Here is a 20,905-nt window from a genome sequence, read left to right on the forward strand (position 1 = left end):
TATTGTAAAGGCCCAGTTAGTGATATCTGGGACGTTGTCTGTAAGGTGCAATTCTGTGAGTATGACTATGTCAAGCTGTTGCTTGACTAGTCTGTGAGACAGCTCTCCCAACTTTGGCACAACACCCAGATGTTAGTAAGGAGAACTGTGCAAGGTCGGCAGGGCTGGGTTTGCCGTTGTCGTTTCCGGTGCCTGGTTCGATGCCGGGTGGTCCGTCCGGGTTCATTCCTTTTCTGTGTTTTTATAGTGGTTGAATACAACTGAGTGACTTGCTGGGCCATTTCAGAGTCAACCACATTGCTGTGGGTCTGGAGTCACATGTAGGCCAGACCAGGGCAGGGCGGCAGATTTTCTTCCCTAAAAGACATTAGTGAACCAGATGTTTTTTTACGACAATCAACAATGGTATCACGGTCATCATTAGACTTTTGATTCCAGATATTTTATTGAGTTTAAATTCCAATACCTGCCGTGGTGGGATTCAAACCCGGGTCCCCAGATCATCACCCTGGGTCTCTGGATTACTCACCCAGCGACAATGCAATAATAATAATAATAATCATTATTAATGTCACAATAGGTTTACATTAATTGAGCCCCTGGCTTTTGCAGGATCTAATGCCTTCAGCCATTTTTTGCTATCGTGTGGAGTGAATCGTATTGACATCTGTGAGGTTGGGGACCTCCGGAGGAGACCGAGATGGATCATCCACTCGGCACTTCTGGCTGAGGGTTGTTGCGAATGCACAGAAGTGCTGGGCTTCTCCATCATTGAGGATGGGGATATTTGTAGAGCTTCTTCCTCCAGTGAGTTATTGTAGGCTGATGCATGGTGGTGGAGGCTGGCGTAGTTTGATGTAGGGTGGTGTAAACCGGTGTACAGTGGTGTAGTCTGGTGTAGGGGCTGGTTTAGCACAGTGGGCTAAACAGCTGGCTTGTAATGCAGAACAATGCCAGCAGCGCGGGTTCAATTCCTGTACCAGCCTCCCCGAACAGGCGCCGGAATATGGCGACTAGGGGCTTTTCACAGTAACTTCATTGAATCCTACTTGTGACAATAAGCGATTATTATTATTATTATTATTATTATTATTGTGAGATAGGCTGGTGTACAGTGGGGTAGTCTCGTGGAGGTTGTTATCGGCTGTTGTAGGTTGGTGTAGACTGGTGTATTGTGGGTAGGCTGGTGGGTAGTATCTGGGGCATGGAAGAAACGAGGGGAAATTCACAGTACGGTTAACCATCATTTTTTTTCACCGTCACACTTTCTTTTTTCTCTTTGGGGAATGGTAGGTGGAAGGATCCCCAGGTTGATTACCAACCCTTGAGCCACGTCACCATGGCCAACAAATCCTGGCATGGGACATGAACCCAAAGCCTCTAGCCCAGAGGCCGGTTTGCTACCCATTACACCCCATGTCCTGATATTAATAAAATAGAGACACAGAAATGTTGGGGGTTAGTGACAGAGAATTAACAAAGGGCTTTATTTTGTCTACTCTCAGAGCTGGAGAGACGTGTTAGCAAAATGGGAGCAATATTTGATCTTTGGATAAACTTAAGCTGTAGAGAACAATAAGAGAACAGTTGGCCCAACAATGGAGTCCTGTGGAAACATTTTAACCTGAAGAGGGAACTGGTTTATACTTTGACTAGTTTATCATTTCCTCAGGACTTTACAGCCAGGGACAATATATTTGGTGCCACTCGCACCCAACATAATTATGACCGTATCGTCTTGTATTTAAAGCTGTTAAGCTAGTGAGAAAACCAGGAAGATGGTGGTTGCATTCTGAATAAGACAAGAATAATCTTAAGACTAAGATTCTCTCAATGTCTGTGTGCAGGTTTTTGCATGCCTTGATTGGATCCCCTCTGATAAATAAACTCGGCGGGAAAGTGATTATAAATTTTATAACGAATCCTGGGCAAGTTGCTGGTAGTCTGATGTTTACTGTCGCACTGTATGAGAGCAGGGGAAGTCCAACTGTGCTTCGACAGTTGGCCAAGGCACACTATAGCATGCCTTTGGAAATGTCTCTACCACAGTCTTTACCCCCAAGGTGAAAACCACCTTCTTGAGAGCTCTTCCTGTTCAGCTGTGAAGGATCAGAAAAGCAAGTCTAGTGAGTGCTGAGACCATGGGGGTGAATTTCTGTGTGAATCATTATAACCTGTGAGTGAATTCTTTCCGTGAAACAAATGTGTACAAATTTTGGCACGTGTGGATGTACCTCACTATTTCCCCAGAAATTGAGAAATAAAATGCAGTCTCCTCTTGATTCAAAGGTCTTCAATTTGTATAATCTGATCGTACAAATCTTTGAAGCTAATATTCCCATTTTGCGGTATTATCTATTTCGGATAATTCCAATTGTGTTAACACAAAAAGAAACTTTAAATTATCAGTAGACAGGGGAAATCATTTTCCGAATCTCAGTGCTTAACATTTGATCCGAGACCTGCCATGGAAACCAGTCTACTCGAGGATGTCGATTCGGTTCAAATCTCAGCTGATGAGAGTGTACCAATGTCATAAAATGGTGATGTTAAATGCGCAGAAAAGATGTTGTTTGTAGCAACATAGTAAAGTGTCTAATTTTTGCAATGGATTATGTTTCCAAACTGAAGCTGAAATGTAATTTCCACAGTCAGGGGTTTCATTAATATGCTTTAAGAATTTTGTGATTTGACGATATGAAGCATGAATTTATTAAATAAAATATGCAATCTAAATACAGCTCAATATGCCATGTGATCAGTGAATACTTAAGTTGTGGATTTAGTTTGCCTCATTCAATCTGTACCAGATATGGCATTTGGAGCAAAGTAAGCCAGCAGAAGTGAGTTTTATGTGTGTCGGTACACTCTCACATAATTACATTTTGTGTAAAGTATTTAGAGCATCCCGTAGTTGAATAGTGAACTCAGACACACATATTTTTTGCAACTCTGTCCTCTACCTTGACATTCAATGGCATTACCAATGTTCAATCTCCCACTATCAAATTATGTGGGGGTTACCATTGACCACAAACTGAACTAGACTAGCCATTTAATACTGTGACTACAAGAACAGGTCAGAGGCTGGGATCCTGCGGCAAGTAACTCACCTCCTGAGTCCCCAAAGCCTGTCCATCAACTACAGAGCACAAGTCAGGAGTCTGATGTAATACTCCCCACTTGCCTGGATGTGTGCAGCTCCAAAAACACTAAAGACGCTTGACACCATCCAAGACAAAGCAGCCTGTTAGATTGGCACCCCTTCCACAAACATTCACTCCCTCCACCACCGATGAACAGTGGCATCAGTGTGTACCATCTTTAAGATGCACCGCAGGAATACATCAAGGCTCCTTAGGCAGCACCTTCCAAACCCATGACCATGTAGAAGGACAAGGACAGCAGATACCTGGGAGCACCATTTGTAAGTCCCCCTCCAAGCCGCTCATTATCCTGACTTGGAAATATGTTGCCGCTGCTTCACTGCCACTGGGTCAAAATCCTGGAACTCCCTCCCTGACTGCACTATGGGTGTACTTACACTACAGGGACTGCAGCAGTTCGAGAAGGCAGCTCACTACCACCTTCTCGAGGTCAATTCAGGATGGGTAATGAATGCTGGCCTAGCCAGCGACACCCACATCCCATAAATGAAGTTTAAAGAATTAAATTGAAGTATATTTACATCTTTCTCAGTGATAGGAAATTAATTGCGGGTCCTTATTATGGCACGTTTAATGATGAGTGGCTCGGTTGAATATATGCTGAGGTGTTAAGTCAACTTTGGGTTGCAATTTTTGATAGCCTTCTCGGACAATTAAGTGGTTGTCCTGATCAGCATCCAGGAATAAGAACATAAGAATTAGGAACAGGAGTAGGCCATCTGGCCCCTCGAGCCTGCTCCGCCATTTAATGAGATCATGGCTGATCTTTGTGGACTCAGCTCCACTCTCTGGCCTGTACACCATATCCCCGAATCCCTTTATTCTTTAGAAAGGCATCTATCTTTTTCTTAAAAACATTTAAAGAAGGAGCCTCAACTGCTTCACTGGGCAAGGAATTCCAGAGATTCACAACCCTTTGGGTGAAGAAGTTCCTCCTACACTCCGTCCTAAATCTACCTCCCCTTATTTTGAGGCTATGCCCCCTAGTTCTGCTTTCCCGACCAGTGGAAACAACCTGCCCGCATCTATCCTATCTATTCCCTTCATAATTTTATATGTCTCAATAAGATCCCCCCCGCATCCTTCTAAACTCCAATGAGTACAGTCCCAGTCTACTCAACCTCTCGTCATAATCTAATCCCCTCAACTCTGGGATCAACCTAGTGAATCTCCTCTGCACTCCCTCCAGTGCCAATATGTCCTTTCTCAGGTAAGGAGACCAAAACTGAACACAATACTCCAGATGCGGCCTCACCAGAAATGCAATCTGAAAGAGGAAGATATATATGCACAAGGCAAACTAAAATGCAATGATGAATCCAACAGTAACCGGATCAGTGAGCTCACTGGTAGGAAAATATAATTTCCCATAATGGATTTTCAGTGAGTGACTCTTGCATGCCATCAGGAATACGGCGCAGTCAGGCAGCAGGCTGTATGATACTGTTGGATTCATCGGGATGATTGCAACATGGATAGAAGTACAGCTGTGGCAGGCCCTGTAGCTAAGCATCAGAGCATGCATATGGTATCAATCACATGACATCAAGCTGGCATTGTTGCTCTATGCCTCCCAGTGACTACTTGTTCCATCCGGGACCATGGACATGTTTTACAACTGTCTCTTTAATCGCAGGGGACATTTTTGATACAAGCTGTCAATGGGTCTTGGATGATGAGCAGTCCTTTGCATATATCTGAATAATGCACTAGAGAGCCAATAATATAGACTAATAACTAGGCCAGGGCACAATATTTCTCTGCGTCTGAAAAATTTCCCGCCTGTTGTCCATCTGTCCTGGCAATGTCACACATAATCAAGGTTAACTAGCACTGGCATATACATTAATTCAGCAAAATAATTTGAGGGCTTCCGACAATTAAAACAATTTACAGAGATTGTGTTCTGATCAGCATGAAGCATCACGTTGCCCACACCTACACCCAAATAGCTTTCTTTTTATAGAAGCCCAAAGAAAGCTGAAGGGTGACAGTGCAGGCTATAAAGTGGGAGAAAAAAACGAGATGAATCAAAAAAAGCGATGGATTAGATTTTAAATGCTAGCAACTTGCAGAAATAAGGGAAGTTTGGGGCGAGTAAAATCCTCTTTGTACCGTCGAGCTATAACATTGAACTACAGCTATCCGTTTTGTCAGTTTAACATTGTATGTCACATTGTGTTAACTCCTTGGTTCATCTGCCCATTGAGTAGGATATGGTTGTATCATGATCCTGCCTTCCATCATTACATTACAAAAGCACAAATCATCTGTTCAAAATTCCACGACATTGGTGATTAACATCTTCTCTGAGGTAACGTCTCTGCTGAAGACCAATTTTCCTTCATTTCTTCTGTGGAAACTGATTCTAATAAAAGTGAGGTTTCTTAATTCTGGCTCATTTAATTATCATGCCATTCCATAAAACAACAGCCATGCTCAGTCAGAGATTAAATTTAGTACAATTTGATGTACACCTCCTCCAGGCCTTGGCCGTTCTTGCACCTTCACGTGTTCTCTCTCTGCTGAAATTGAGTCTGCCCAACCTTTTCAGCAAATTGTGCAACTATTTCTGTCTTCTGTCGGTCTGGTTCCATTGTTATCCATCCAATCGTAACCAGGAATCTTCCGCAGTGGCTTCTGTTTCCAATCCTGCACTGTCACCTCTGGAGTCCGCCCAAGGATCTCTGCTTGGTCCCTTATTTTTTCTCACTCACCACCATTTGCTGCAGCAATAGTCCGATTTTAAAATCGGATGGCTTATTATCGCCTGCTTCAGCAACCCCAGAGGACTTCACCGCGTCAAGTGGGCCTGACCATTGAAATTTATTTTTAATTCTTTCACAGGATGTAGGCCAGACCAGGTAAGGGTAGCAGATTTCCTTCCCTAAAGGACACTAGTGAAACCAAGATGACCAGTCTGTGGAGATGTGCCTAGAGTCAGCATCTCACCCGAGAACGTCGATGAGGCTCCAGGGGCAATTTCCATCAATCCTTGAGCCTCTTGGACAAGCTGTGCACTGCCTGCGTAGTACTGAGTTGAGGCCCCAAAAGGGGACCACACCGATTTCTACCCCTGCATATTCAATTTCTAGCTAAGATCTGAATAGTCGCACTGCACAGCTTTGAATCACTTTGATTGATGTTTCAGTTTTTAAGTGAGCCACTGCTAATTAAGATCACCAATAAAAAAATGGGCATAATCCACGAATTTGTAATGACTCGATGGAATGATCATAACTAAATTAGGAATTGAAAAGCTGTTGCAATCAACTCTCGTCCAGGTGCAATACAAAAACAGTTAATAATCATTTAATTCATTTTCTAACACCAGAATAGAACTGTGTGTGTTTGTCGGCATTTTTGTACTGTGCATTTTGTACTGTGTAGTGTTCTATTCCGTAGTTTGATGGTCTTGTTTTACAGGATCTATTCATATTTAATAAATTTCTCTTCCTAATTGTTTATAACAGGCTTTGTTAATCAGCTTTGACAAAGGATCACCTGGACTCGAAACATTGGCTCTTTTATCTCCCTACAGATGCTGCCAGACCTGCTGAGATTTTCCAGCATTTTCTCGTTGGTTTGTTAACCATGTGATCCCTGGAGAGCTGGAACACAGATGTTGGCGCATTGTTTAGTGTTCTGCGCAGATACACGTCACACTTTCATAGACCCTCCCTATACAAAGACATTTCACACTCAGTTACCCTAGTTCATCTGTAGCATGGAAAAGTAATGCTTCGCGGTTGCAAAAATTGACCACTTGTATTAATTTGTTGTTCCTTGATGTTCTCTACATTGCCGTCTCATTTCAGTTATAACCTATGCCGCATGACGTTCAGTAAGTGTAGAAATTAACTTTTGGTCTGTTAGAGGCTTGATGTTGCTCAAAATACAGTTGTTTTCAAAGCATTGTGTTATTCAGATGAAAAAAAAGCAAGCGCTGCGGAGACTAATACAGCATGCTCAGTCTACACTATAAATGCACTGCGCAACATATTGGTTAGGTTGCCGTGAAGTCTCCCAGGGAACCGATGTATCAGTCAATCGATATTGGTTAATGACTCAGTGTAGCATCTGGATGGGGATGATGTGAAGAGAATGACCAGCTCTAATTTTCCTCCTATTTTTTCTTTACTATCGCATACTGAACTGATGATCCAATGATCACAATGTTATCCTTTTCATAGTAGCCCATAAGGGAGGGGGTAAATAATGCTGCTATCTTGTAAATGACAAAAGTATAATTTCCCGGAGGTAAATTTGAGGCCACGTGTAATCCTTAAAAATAATGCTGCACCTTTTCTTTTGCAGGTCACAGTACTCATTCTCTTTGCACTGGCATTTCTTACCTGCATAGTGTTCCTGGTGGTGTACAAAGCTTACAAGTATGAGCACAGCTGCCCAGATGGATTTGTGTTCAAGGTGAGAACACTGCCCTTTGACAAATAAAGTGATGAGGCAAATACGCAAGTATTGTGTAAAAAGCCCATTGATAGTACCATGATCAGTGTGAATTTGAACACATGCTGCATTTAGCTTGTGCCAAGTCCCGTTTGCCCCGGTGCTCTCAGACTTACATTGACTACAAGTCCAGCAAGGCCTCAGTTTTAAAATTCTTATAGTTATCTTCAAATTCCTCCATGGCCCCATCTCACCCTATCTCTGCAAAGCTCACCCAGCCTAACTACCCTCCGAGATCTCTGCGTTCCACCAGGTCTGGCCTTTCGTACATCTCCAATTTCCTTTGCTGCACCATTGTCAGCCATGCTATTGGCTGTTCAGGCCGTAAATTCTGAAATCCCCCTGCAAACCTCTCCCATTCCTCCATTTATGATGTTCCTTAAAGGCTATCTCTTTCAGTCGCCTGTTCTAATACCTCCTTATGTGCCTCACACTCCTGCGAAGGACTTTGGGAAGATTTGTGTAAAATGTGCTAAATAATCGGCGGTATACATGACGGCAATAGTAATGGTTCTCATTTCCTCAATAATTCATTCCCCTCTACTTTATCTTGTGAAATTAGTAAATAATTGATGGAATATGGTTTCAGGGGTGCCAGTGATCTCCCAGTAACTCACTTATGTGGTCACTATAGAAGTGCGAGTCAGCAGTTTGCAATTTGGGAGAGGTAGGGACATGTAAGCTGATCCTGTCTTTCCCCCAGTATCCACGAATGTACAAGTCTATTGGAAGACATTGATCAGGAGCGCAACCCTGGGTAATTTTCCCCTTCCTTAACCAAAAAATGCTGGGGAATTTTCCTCTGCCTACTCTCATCCTAGCCAAGGTCAACAGGTTCAGAACTAGCCGGAAGTCGAACTTGGAAAGGTGATCATTTTGAATGATCTGGCTATATATTTGCAAAGATTTTTGAATTCTGCCCATCTTCTGCTCTTGTGTGTTCTATATTTGTCAGTGATGGAAGATTTGTTGTCTTTTTCTTGGTTCGAGTGTGTGACATTGCATTCAAGAGGTCCAATTATTAAATGGTATGTACAGACTGACTAATTTTCAACATTACCATATTTAGGGAGATTTGAGCACATGCTGTGCTCCAGAGAAGCCAGGAAAACATTGTTGTGCCTTTTGCGCTGCTCTGAGACTGCCTGAATAGATGGCCCTCCTGTTTTAAAAATGTAGGTCTACATGGTCTTAAAATAGCAAGAAGATAAATGCGTTGTTAACCTGTTGTGGTAATATATTGGTTGAGGAAGAAACATTGACCGGAACACACTCGAGTTCCTCTGTTAATAGTGACATGGGATGTTTTATGCTCAGCTGAGCAGACAGGGCCTTGGTTTAACATTTCATCTGAGTGACAGTGCCTCTGGGGAGTGTCTCATTTTATACTTCACTTTCTTTGCATTGTTCACCTCTACAAACAACCAAAAGATCATTGGAAAGAACTGACTGTTGGATTTAACATACAGGTGGTCTGTTTTAGTGATTCTTGCAGTGTGGCTTTTTCCTTCTGTTAATTTTAAATAGGCTTTGGATGGAGTCAGCACGGAGCCCATGTATATATCTTTTAAAACCATGAGCCAAATGGCCATATGTTTAGAGTTGCTCTGAGTAATGTAACAGCATGGAGAGAAACCCTGAGCATATAAAGCAAGCCTTGGCCATGTCCCTCCAAGGCTGCTGTACTCAAACTAAATCTTTACCATGTGTTATCTGCACTTTAAAAAAATATATTTTTATTAGGGAATTTGCAAGTTTTTATAATAATACTAGCGACATAAACATGGTAGCATAAACATTTCCACCCCCATCACAATCTTCACACACCCCAACCATAAAACAACAATCCGCACCCCCCCTTGGAATTCTGCATCTGCTGACATTTTAATTTTCCCTGAGAAAGTCGACGAACGGCTGCCACCTCCGGGTAAACCCGACCATTGACCCACTTAAGGCGAACTTTATTTTCTCGAGACTGAGAAACCCAGCCATGTCACTAACCCAAGTCTCTACACTCGGGGGGCATTGAGCCCCTCCAACATTAATAATATCCGTCTCCGGGCTACCAGGGAGGCAAAGGCCAAGACGTCGGCCTCTTTCGCCCCCTGAACTCCCGGTTCTTCCGACACTCCAAAGATCGCCACCTCCGGACTCGGCACCACCCGTGTTTTGAGTACCGTGGACATTGCCTTAGCGAAACCCTGCCAAAACCCTCTAAGCTTCGGGCTAGTCCAAAACATGTGGACATGATTTGCTGGGCTTCCCGCGCACCTCGCACACCTGTCCTCTACCCCCAAAAACCTGCCCACCCGGGCCACCGTCATGTGTGCCCAGTGGACTACGTTGAATTGTATCAGCCTAAGCCTGGCACATGATAAGGATGTATTAACCCTGCTTAGGGCATCCGCCCATAGACCCGCCTCAATCTCTCCTCCTAGCTCGTCTTCCCACTTGCCCTTAAGTTTCCTCCGATTCCAAAAGTTTCTGGTAAATATCTGATACCTTCCCCTCTCCCACCTAGGTACTGGAGACTACTCTGTCCTGTATCCCCCATGGCGGCAGCAGCGGGAAGGCCAGAACCTGCTTTCTCAAGAAGTTTCGCACCTGCAGATACCTAAACCCATTCCCTGTTGGCAATTCAAATTTATCCTCCAAGGCTTTCAAGCTGGGGAAGCTCCCGTCTAAAAATAGATCCCCCATCCTCCTAATTCCTGCCCTTTGCCATCTCCGGAACCCACCATCCAGCCTACCCGGTACAAACCGATGATTATTATAAATCGGGGTCCAAACCGATGCTCCCTCCACTCTCTTATATCTCCTCCACTGTCCCCAGATTCTCAGAGCCGCCACCACCACCGGACCTGTGGAGTATCGGGCCGGCGAGAACGGAAGAGGTGCTGTTATCAGTGCTTCCAAACTTGTGTCTTTACATGACGCCGCCTCCATCCGCTCCCACTCCGACCCCTTCCCCACTACCCACTTCCTAATCATGGCTATATTAGCCGCCAAGTAGTAATTGCAAATGTTCGGCAGCGCCAACCCACCCTCCCCCCGACTGCGCTCCAGCAACACTTTTTTCACTTGTGGGTTTTACCCGCCCACGCAAAGCCCGAAGTAACCTTATTCACCCGCTTGAAAAAGGCCCTTGGGATGAAGATGGGGAGGCACTGAAAGACAAACAGAAATCTGGGGAGGACTGTCATTTTCACGGTCTGTACCCTCCCTGCTAGTGATAACGGGAGCATGTCCCATCTCTTAAAGTCCCCTTTCATTTGTTCTACGAACCGGGATAGGTTTAACTTGTGCAGTGCCTCCCATTCCCGGGCCACCTGGATTCCCAGATATCGAAAGCTCTTCCCTACTATTCTAAACGGCAGCTTTCCCAGTCTTTTCTCCTGCCCTCTTGCCTGGATCGCGAACATCTCGCTTTTCCCCATGTTCAATTTATACCCCGAAAAATTACCAAATTCCCCGAGGATCCGCGTAACTTCCCCCATCCCCTCCAACGGGTCTGAAATATACAAGAGCAGGTCACCTGTGTAAAGCGAGACCCGGTGCTCCACCACCCCCCCCCCCCCCCCCTCCCCAAACCAGCCCTTTCCAGTTCCTGGAGGCTCTTAACGCCATGGCCAATGGCTCTATGGCCAGAGCAAACAGTAGAGGGGAGAGGGGGCATCCTTGCCTCGTCTCTCCGTGGAGATTAAAATACCCCGACCTCAGCCGGTTCGTACGCACACTCGCTACTGGTGTCTGATAGAGCAACCGCACCCAGTCAATGAAGCCCTCACCAAATCCAAACCTTCCCAGCGCTTCCCACAGGTAATCCCACTCCACCCGATCAAAAGCCTTCTCCGCATCCATCGCTACCACCACCTCCATCTCCCCTCCTTCTGAGGGCATCATAATAACATTTAAAAGCCTTCGAACATTGGCCTTGAGTTGCCTGCCCTTTACAAATCCCATCTGGTCTTCGCCTATCACCCCCAGGACACAAACCTCTATCCTTGTGGCCAGTATCTTAGCCAGCAGTTTGGCATCCACATTCAATAGAGAAATTGGCCGGTTATGATCCGCATTGCTCCGGATCCTTCTCCCGTTTCAGGATCAATGAAATCGAGGCCTGCGACATTGTGTGGGGGGAGGACTCCCTGCTCTCGTGCTTCATTAAATGTCCTCACCAGCAGTGGGCTCAATATCTCTGAAAACCACTGATAAAATTCCACCGGGTAGCCATCAGGCCCCGGGGCCTTGCCCGACTGCATGCCATCCAGCCCCTCGATTATTTCCTCAATTTCAATTGGGGCTCCCAGCCCTTCCAGCAGATCCTCACCCACCTTCGGGAACCTCAACTGACCCAAAAACTGCCTCATCCCCTCCACCCCAGCTGGGGGTTCCGACTCATATAATTTGCTGTAAAAGTCCTTCAAACACCTCATTCACCTCCACTGGATCCAGGACCGTAATCCCACTCTACTCTTTACTCTCCCTATCTCCCTGGCCGCCTCCCTTTTTCTGAGCTGGTGCGCTAACATTCTGCCAGCCTTTTCCCCATACTCATAAATCGCTTTACCTTCCTCAGCTGCTCCACCGTTTTCCCTGTAGTCAACAGCCCAAACTCCGCCTGTAACCTCCGCCGCTCCCTCAGTAGCCCCACGTCCGGGGCCTTCGAGTATCTCCTGTCCACCTGGAGTATCTCCTCAACTAACCTATCCCACTCAGCCCGTTCCGCCTTTTCTCTGTGGGCCCGTATCAAGATGAATTCCCCTCTGATCACTGCCTTCAAAGCTTCGCAGACCGTTGCTGCAGAGACCTCCCCCGGACCATTTGTTTCCAGATAGTTCTGGATGGACTTGTTCACCCGCCCACAGATTGCTTTGTCCGCTAACAACCCCACATCCAGCCTCCATAGCGGGCGTTGTCCTCTCACCAAACTAACCGTAGATCCACCCAATGTTGGGCATGATCAGACACTGTGATTGCCTAGTACTCAGTATTCACCACCCCCGGTATTCGAGCCCTGCTCAGAATAAAAACGTCGATACGAGAGTATACCTTATGGACATGGGAGAAAAAAGAAAACTCCTTCGCCCTTGGCCGTGCAAGCCTCCATGGGTCTACTCCCCCCATCTGTTCCATAATCCCCTTCAATTCCTTTGCCGCGGCTGGCACCCTCCCTGTCCTGGATTTTGACTGGTCCAATTCCGGATCAATGACTGTATTAAAATCTCCCCCCATGATCAAGCTATGTGACTCTAAGTCTGGGATCTTACCTAATACCCGCCTCATAAATTCCACATCGTCCCAATTCGGAGCATATACGCACCCCCTCCAGGCTTCCCACTCACCATTATGTACATACCCCCGTGTCTAACACGATTCTCCCTGCCTCGAATGCCACTCGTTTATTGATCAAGATCGCTACCCTCCTGGTCTTTGAGTCCAGCCCTGAGTGGAACACTTGGCTAACCCACCCCTTCCTCAATGTAGTCTGGTCTGTAACCTTTAGGTATGTCTCTTGTAACATTGCCATGTCCGACTTCAGTGTTATCTGCATTTTGATGAAACTTTGCTCAACAGCTTGCTTAGTTTCAAGTTGAGTTCAGTTCACCGGGTCGGATAATATTGCTGATGAGAAGTGCACATGGATGGTCGAGTATGACTTAGCTTCAACTTCCTGACAGGCACCAGGCAACAAATTACTTTTAATGTTTGGCCTGTCCATCCCGAATTCCGAATTTTAAAAAAATGTATTTTATTTCAAACATTTATCCAAACAGGTTACAGCGAATAAACACCCCCAGGAAACATACTTCCCAACAGTCAACTATACAGTCTGTACAAATTTTTCCCTTTTTTCACCCTCTCCCCTCACCACCCCCCTCTGCGACGAACAGCCCCTCAAAAACGGTCACAAACATCCCCCACCTTTCCTCAAACCCCCTTGGAGAGCCCCTTAACTCATACTTTATCTTCTCTAATTGCAGGAAGCCGTACAGGTCACCCAACCAAGCTGCTACCCCCAGTGGCGATGCCGATTGCCACTCCAGCAAAATTCGCTGCCGTGCAATCAGAGAGGCGAAGGCCAAGACATCGGCCTTCCTCCTCTCCATGAGCTCCCGCTTCTCTGATTCTCCAAATATCGCCAGCAAAGGGACCGGGTCCACATCCTCCTCCACTATCCTGTCTAAGACCGCGAACACTCCCGCCCAGAATCTTCCCAATTGTTTGCAACCCCAAAACATGTGCGCGTGATTCGCTGGCCCCCGCTCACACCTCTTGCACTCATCTGCTACCCCCTGAAAGAACCGACTCATTCTAGCCCGAGTCATATGCACCATGTGCACCACCTTAAACTATCAGGCTCATCCTTGCACAAGAGGAGGTCCCATTTACCCTTCGTAGTGCCTCACTCCATACTCCACAATTGATCTCCCCTCCCAACTCTGCTTCCCATTTCTCCTTGATCTTCACCACCCACTCGCCTCCGAATTCCGAACCTATCCATCTTATTGCTCAAACCAACTGGTCTACATCTGGGAATGGTGGCTTTGCTGCTATGAGCTGCAAATACATGTGTACCATAGACCAGATTATCCTATATCACTTGAGACAGAGGAGGAAGCTCCTCAGTATCTATATTCCACCACTGGAGTCTCCAATAGACAAACAACCAGCGGAATTCTCCATCGGCGGAATCCTCCGGTCCGCCGCCCGCGGATTTCCTGACGTCATGGGGTGGCACAGTGGGATACCCCATTGGCCGGCTGCGGGAACGGAGAACCCGCCCAACACGTTAACTAGTTAACGTAACCAAATGTGCTTAGGAAATGAAAGTGTGCAGGTGGAATCTTATTTTGAAAGTTTAGAGCTGCAACCAACACGATCAAAGAGAGAACGCACCAATTTCTAATGTCGTTGGAAGACCAGTGCCGGGATTCTCCATTTGGCGAATGGACCCAGGGGAGCTGAATTGGAACTGATTTGTGCCCCGAGGAAGCAAATTTGCATGCCGAGGATTACGAGGGAATCCCGCTATTGGGTCATCATTTTGAACGGGCGGTCTGATAGCGAGGTCCTGCCGCTGGCCACCCTCCAGCATCACAAAGCAGCACCCCCACTGCATCGCGGATCAGCACCCCCCCCCCCATATCGTGATTCAGCCCCCACCCCCTGGATTTTCTGGGCCCCCCTCCTTGCCCCCTCGAGATCCCCTGAATGGCAGAACTGTCCCGAGACCCCCTGGATAGGGAGACCCCCACAGAGACTCTTTTAATAGGGGCACCCTCCTACAGAGACCCCTGAATAGGGGGGACCCCGCCTAGACAGGGGTACCCCCCCCCCCACAGATACTTTAGACTCCCTAACTGGATGCTTCTAGAGACCCGCTATTTAGGGGGACCCTCCCCCGGATCGGGGGAACCCTCACAGAGACCCCCTAACGAAAGGAACCCCCCCCCCCCCCCCCAACAGACACTCCAGAAAGGAGACCCCTATCTGGAAGCTAGAGAGCAGACTAGACAGGGGCAGTGAAAAGAATTACTGTTGTAACTGCCAACTGGGCATACACCTGCTGACTCAGACAGCACCACATGTCCATTCCTGGAAAGAGAAAAGCAGTGACCTGTGTTTCATCCCCTCAGATCCTTTAGCTGCAAGTCATTCATTCATTTCTCTGTGATTGTGGGCTGTGATTGGCGCATTCCACAAACACAGCAACCAGCCTTACTTCATTCATCTCCCTTCTGAAGTGCAGTAACCACAATGTTTACAAACATCAACCACTTCAAGGAGCGTTACGTGCTCTCAATTTCCAGCTCAGCACTTCAAAATCACTCAAGCCAGCGTGATTTAACTTGGCTGAAATGGTCACACTAGTAGAAAAGTATAAGAACCAATAACTCAACTATTCAAACAACTCACTAGAGGAGGAGGCTCTACAAATATCCCCATCCCCAGTGATGCAGGAGCCCAGCACATTCTGTGCAAAAGACAAAACTGAAGCATTCACAACAATCTTCAGCTAGAAGTGCCAAGTGGATGATCCACCTCGGCCTCCTCCGGAGGTCCCCAGCATCACAGATGTCAGTCTTCAGCCAAAATGATTCACTCCACGTGACATCACGAAATGGCTGAAGGCACTAGATACTGTAAGGGCTATGGACCCTGACAATATCCCGGCAATAGTACTGAAGACTTGTGCTCCAGAACTTGCCGCACTCCTCGCCAAGCTGTCCCAGTGCCGCTACAACACTGGCCTCTAGCCGGCAATGTGGAAAATTGTCCAGGTCTGTCCTGTACACACGAAACAGGACAAATCCAACCCAGCCAATTACTGCCCTACCAGTCTATTCTCCATCATCACTAAAGTGATGGAATGAATCATCAACAGTGCTATCAAACAGCATTTACTCAGCAATAACCTGCTCATGGACGCTCCGTTTACGTTACGGCTGAGTCACTCAGCTCCTGACCTCATTACAGCCTTGGTTCAAACATGGACAAAAGAACTGAATGCCAGAGGTGAGGTGAGAGTTACGGCCCTTGGTGTCAAGACAGCATTTGACCAAGTATGGCATCAAGGAGCTCGAGCAAAACTGGATTCATTATTATGTCAGAAGTGGTGATGTTCGCAGATGACTGGACTATGTTCATAGAATCATAGAATTTACAGTGCAGAAGGAGGCCATTCAGCCCATCGAGTCTGCACCGGCTCTTGGAAAGAGCACCCTACCCAAGGTCGACACCTCCACCCTATCCCCATAACCCAGTAACCCCACCCAATACTAAGGGCAATTTTGGACACTAAGGGCAATTTATCATGGCCAATCCACCTAACCTGCACATCTTTGGACTGTGGGAGGAAACCGGAGCACCCCGAGGAAACCCACGCACACACGGGGAGGATGTGCAGACTCCACACAGACAGTGACCCAAGCCGGAATCGAACCTGGGACCCTGGAGCTGTGAAGCAATTGTGCTATCCACAATGCTACCGTGCTGCCCGTTCAGCACCACTTCTCAATGAAGCAGTTCATGTCCAAATGAAGCAAGACCTGGACAGTATCCAGGCTTGGACTGACAAGTGAAAAGTTACATTTGTGCTACACAAGTGCAAATCCCATCTCTTTTGGGATGGCACGGTAGCACAGTGGTTAGTACTCTTGCTTCACAGCGCCAGTGACCCGGGTTCAATTCTCGGCTTGGGTCACTGTCTGTGCTGTGTCTGCGTGGGCTTCCTCCGGGTGCTCTGGTTTCCTCCCACGAAAGATGTGCTTGTTAGGTGAAGTGGACATTCTGAATTCTCCCTCACTGTGCCCGAACAGGCGCCAGAATGTGGCGACAAGGGGATTTCCCCAGTAACTTCATTGACACTAATAAAGATTATTATTATTACAAGAGAGGATCTAACCATTGCCCGTTGACATTCAATGGCATAACCATCGCTGAACCCCCCACAATCAACATCCTGGGAGTTGGCGGCACGGTGGTGCAGTGATTAGCACTGCTGCCTCACAGCGGCGAGGCCCTGGGTTCGATCCCGGCCCCAGGTCACTGTCCGTGTGGAGTTTGCACATTCTCCCCGTGTCTGCATGGGTCGCACCCACATAACCCAAAGATGTGCAATGTAGGTGAATTGGCCCTTAATTGGGAAAAAAGAATTGGGTACTCCAAATTTATTTTTAAAAAACCAACCTGGGAGTTACCATTAATCAGAAACTGAACTAGACTAGCCATATTAATACTGTGGCTATCGGAGCAGGTCAAAGGCTAATAATCCTATGGCGAGTAACTCACCTCCTGAACCCTCAAAGCCTGTCCACCACCGACAAGGCACAAGTCAGGAGTGTAATGGAATACTCTCCATTTACCTGGATGAGTGCAGCTCCAACAACACTCAAGAAGCTCGACACCATCCAGGACAAAGCAGCCCGCTTGATTGCTCCCTCTTCCATAAACATTCAAACCCTCCACCACTGATGAACAGTGGCAGCCGTGTGTACTATCTATGGGATTTTCACAGTAACTTCACAGCAGGAACCTGCCACGTTTCCTCAGGCAGCACCTTCCAAACCCACGGCCAGTACCATCTAGAAGCACAAGAGCAGCAGATACCTGGGAACCCCATCACGGGGAGGCTCCGCTCCAAGTCACTCACCACCCCGACTTGGAAATATATCGCCGTTCCTTCACTGTCGCTGGGTCAAAATAATGGAACTCCGGATGCTGAATAGAAATGCGAGGAAGAGAAGTAACTTTATTACGTGACCTGAGTACCAGAAACAAAGTACCATAACCATTCCTTCACATGTGACAGACCGAGTTTGTGAATGAGCTGTCAAGGCATAAGACGGCGTTGTATTGTGATCATGGTCCCTGCATGCGTTGTAGAGGAAGGTGTGGTGACAGAGAAAAAGATCAACGAAGGATTGGAGTGAACCGTCCGCAGAGTAAAGCATGTAGTCACTTTAGAACAGGACTCAGAAAGCAATCCTATGCAAGCTTATATTTGGAACTGTGCAGAGTGGAATCCTACTGGTAGAAGTGTCATGGTCCTCAGGACCTCGTCTAAACCAATCACTTCATCGATTTACAAATGTCCAACTGGTGTGTATAATGTTTATTTAGAATGTGTGTTTAAGTAAATCGATTTGAAAATTGTTTTAAAAATGATAAAGGGGGAGAGGAATGTAGGCCGGGATTCTCCCCACACCGGCGGGCGGGCCGTATGGCGCCAAAGAGCGGCGTGAACCACTCCGGCGTTGGGCCGCCAGGAAGTTGCGGAATTCTCCGCACTTCCGGGGGCTAGGCCGGCGCTGGAGTGGTTGGCGCTGCGCCAACTGGTGGCAAAGGGCCTCTGCCGGCCGGCACAAGTTGGCACATGCGCGGGAGCGCCAGCGTGTTCTGGCGCATGCGCAGAACCGCTGGCATGATCCCTGCGCATGCGCAGTGGGTTTCTTCCCCGCGCCGGCCATGGTGGAGCTTTACAAAGGCCGGCGCGGAGGGAAAGAGTGCCCCCACGGCACAGGCCCGCCTGCAGATTGGTGGGCCCCGATCGCGGGCCAGGCCACCGTGCCCCCCCCCCGGGGGGCCGGATCCACCCGCGCCCCCATGAGGACCCCACTAACCGCCCTCAGACCCAGGTCCCGCTGGTATGGACCTTGAGTATTTCACGGCGGCAGGACCGTCCGAATACGGGCGGCCGCTCGGCCCATCGGGGCCGGAGAATCGCCGGGGGGGGGGGGGCACTGCCAACGGCCCCCTACCGGCGCGGCGTGATCCCCGGCGGGGGGGGGTCGGAGAATTCTGCCCGTAGTGTTTGTGGCGTCTGTCTCTTTAGGACAGTACAGCAGGAAAGGGCCACTTGACTTGAGGGACCAATGGGAACCAAGAATGAGTGATTACACCAGAGGGTGGAGTCCTCTCTTGGGCAGAATACATCTGGCAGCCATGTAATAAGCATGTAAGGACTTGGAACTGTGCAAAACCTCCTGTGCAGTATATAAGATCCTGAATGATCTTGACAAGGTGGACGTGGGTGGGTCCAGAACTAGAACATAGAACACACAGTGCAGAAGGAGGCCATTCGGCCCATCGAGTCTGCACCGACCCACTTAAGCCCTCACTTCCACCCTATCCTCATAACCCAATAAACCTTCCGAACCTGTTTGGCCACCAAGGGAATTTATCATGGCCAATCCACCTAACCTGCACGTCTTTAGACTGTGGGAGGAAACCGGAGCATCCGGAGGAAACCCACGCAGACACGGGTAGAAAGTGCAGACTCCCCACAGACAGTGACCCAGTGGGGAATCGAACCTGGGACCCTGGCGCTGTGACGCCACAGTGCTATCCACTTGTGTTACCGTGCTAGGGGTCATTGTTTTAAAATTAGGGCTTTCCCTTTTAGGACAGAGATAAAGAGAATTTTTTCCCCTGATCGGCTTGTCTAACTTTGGAACTCTGGGTGGCACGGTGGTTAGCACTGCCCGCTCACGGCGCTGAGGACCCAGGTTCGATCCCGGCCTCGGATCACTGTCCACGTGGAGTTTGCACATTCTCCTTATATCTGCGTGGGCCTCACCCCCACCATCTCAAAAGATGTACAGTGTAGATGGATTGGCCACGCTAAATTGCCCCTCAATTGGAAAAAAAGAACTGGTTACTCTAAAGCTATTAAAAAAAAGCTTTGGAACTCTGCCTCAGAAGGCGGTGGAAGTGGAGACATTTAAGGGGCTGGATTCTCTGCACCCTCGTGCTGAAACCACGGCTGGCGCGGGGGCGGAGAATCGACGTTCCAGCAAGAAATCGGGACCGGTGCCGGGTCACCGATTCTGCAGACCCCGAAAAGTCACCGGGGAGTACGCCACGTCACCAGGGGGAATTGCCAGAGGCCCGCTCTGCCATCCTCCGACCCAAACCGGCCGAAGTCCCGAAGGCATGGATCTAACCTAGTCCTGCTGGTCGGGATACTCGCCGGATACTGGTCGAGAGCGGGCGGATCGGAGGCCGGGGACGACGACTTATAAGCGCCTGGGGAATGTTCGTGCGGGGGTTGAGGGTCGGGCGCACGGCCGATCAGGGGGGTGTCTCCTTTGTGGGTCTACCTCCGCTGTCCGAGTCCGCCATGGAGCACGGCGCGGCCGCTGGATGCCACCGTTGTGCGCATGCGCGGCCTCTGACCCAGAAGTGCGGGGGCCCGTATCTGCAGCAAAAGCTGCAAGATATTTTTCGGGTCCCTGCTAGCCCCCTGCAAAGCTGGGAATTCATGTCCCTTTGATCCAGGATTTTCAGGAGTAAAACACCACAGTTCTGACGCCAGCGTGGGGCATAGTCCCAATAAAGGAGAATCCAGCCCAATATTTTTAAGATGGAGGTAGGTAGAATCTTGCTAGGCAAGGGAATCGAAGCTTAGCGGGGGTAGATAGGAATGAATTAGAAACACAAACAGATCAACCATGATCTTAATGACTGGTGGAGCAGGCTCGAGGGGCCAAATGTCCTGCTCCTGCTCCTATCTTGTGTGTTCGTGTGAATCATCTGGTGTTTGGGAGCATGACATGGAAAGAGTAAGACTCAACATGGAAGTTCAGGAGCGTAATTATATCTCCACTTGGGCAATGCAATGCAGGGCAAGGGAGAATTACAACATTCAATGGCCCTAATGTCTGTGTTGATGTGCAGTATGGTTATGCTGTATTCTTTATAAAATTTATAGCAGTGAGTGTTACTCAATTATTATCCTTAGTGAAATGTATTTTACTGCCTCAGTG

At 47.9% G+C, this 20,905-nt stretch overlaps 1 protein-coding gene across 1 annotated transcript in view; it reads left to right on the forward strand.

The window, feature by feature from the left end:
* Positions 1–20,905, forward strand: part of LOC140408384 (neuronal vesicle trafficking-associated protein 1-like) — a 67,129-nt gene that overhangs the window by 41,772 nt on the left and 4,452 nt on the right. The window contains exon 4 of the mRNA XM_072495506.1: positions 7,485–7,595. Coding sequence (XP_072351607.1) covers positions 7,485–7,595 — 111 coding nt within the window. The remainder of the gene's footprint in view (positions 1–7,484; positions 7,596–20,905) is intronic.

The sequence above is a fragment of the Scyliorhinus torazame genome, chromosome 3 (assembly GCF_047496885.1).
Source record: "Scyliorhinus torazame isolate Kashiwa2021f chromosome 3, sScyTor2.1, whole genome shotgun sequence".
Lineage (NCBI taxonomy): Eukaryota > Metazoa > Chordata > Chondrichthyes > Carcharhiniformes > Scyliorhinidae > Scyliorhinus > Scyliorhinus torazame.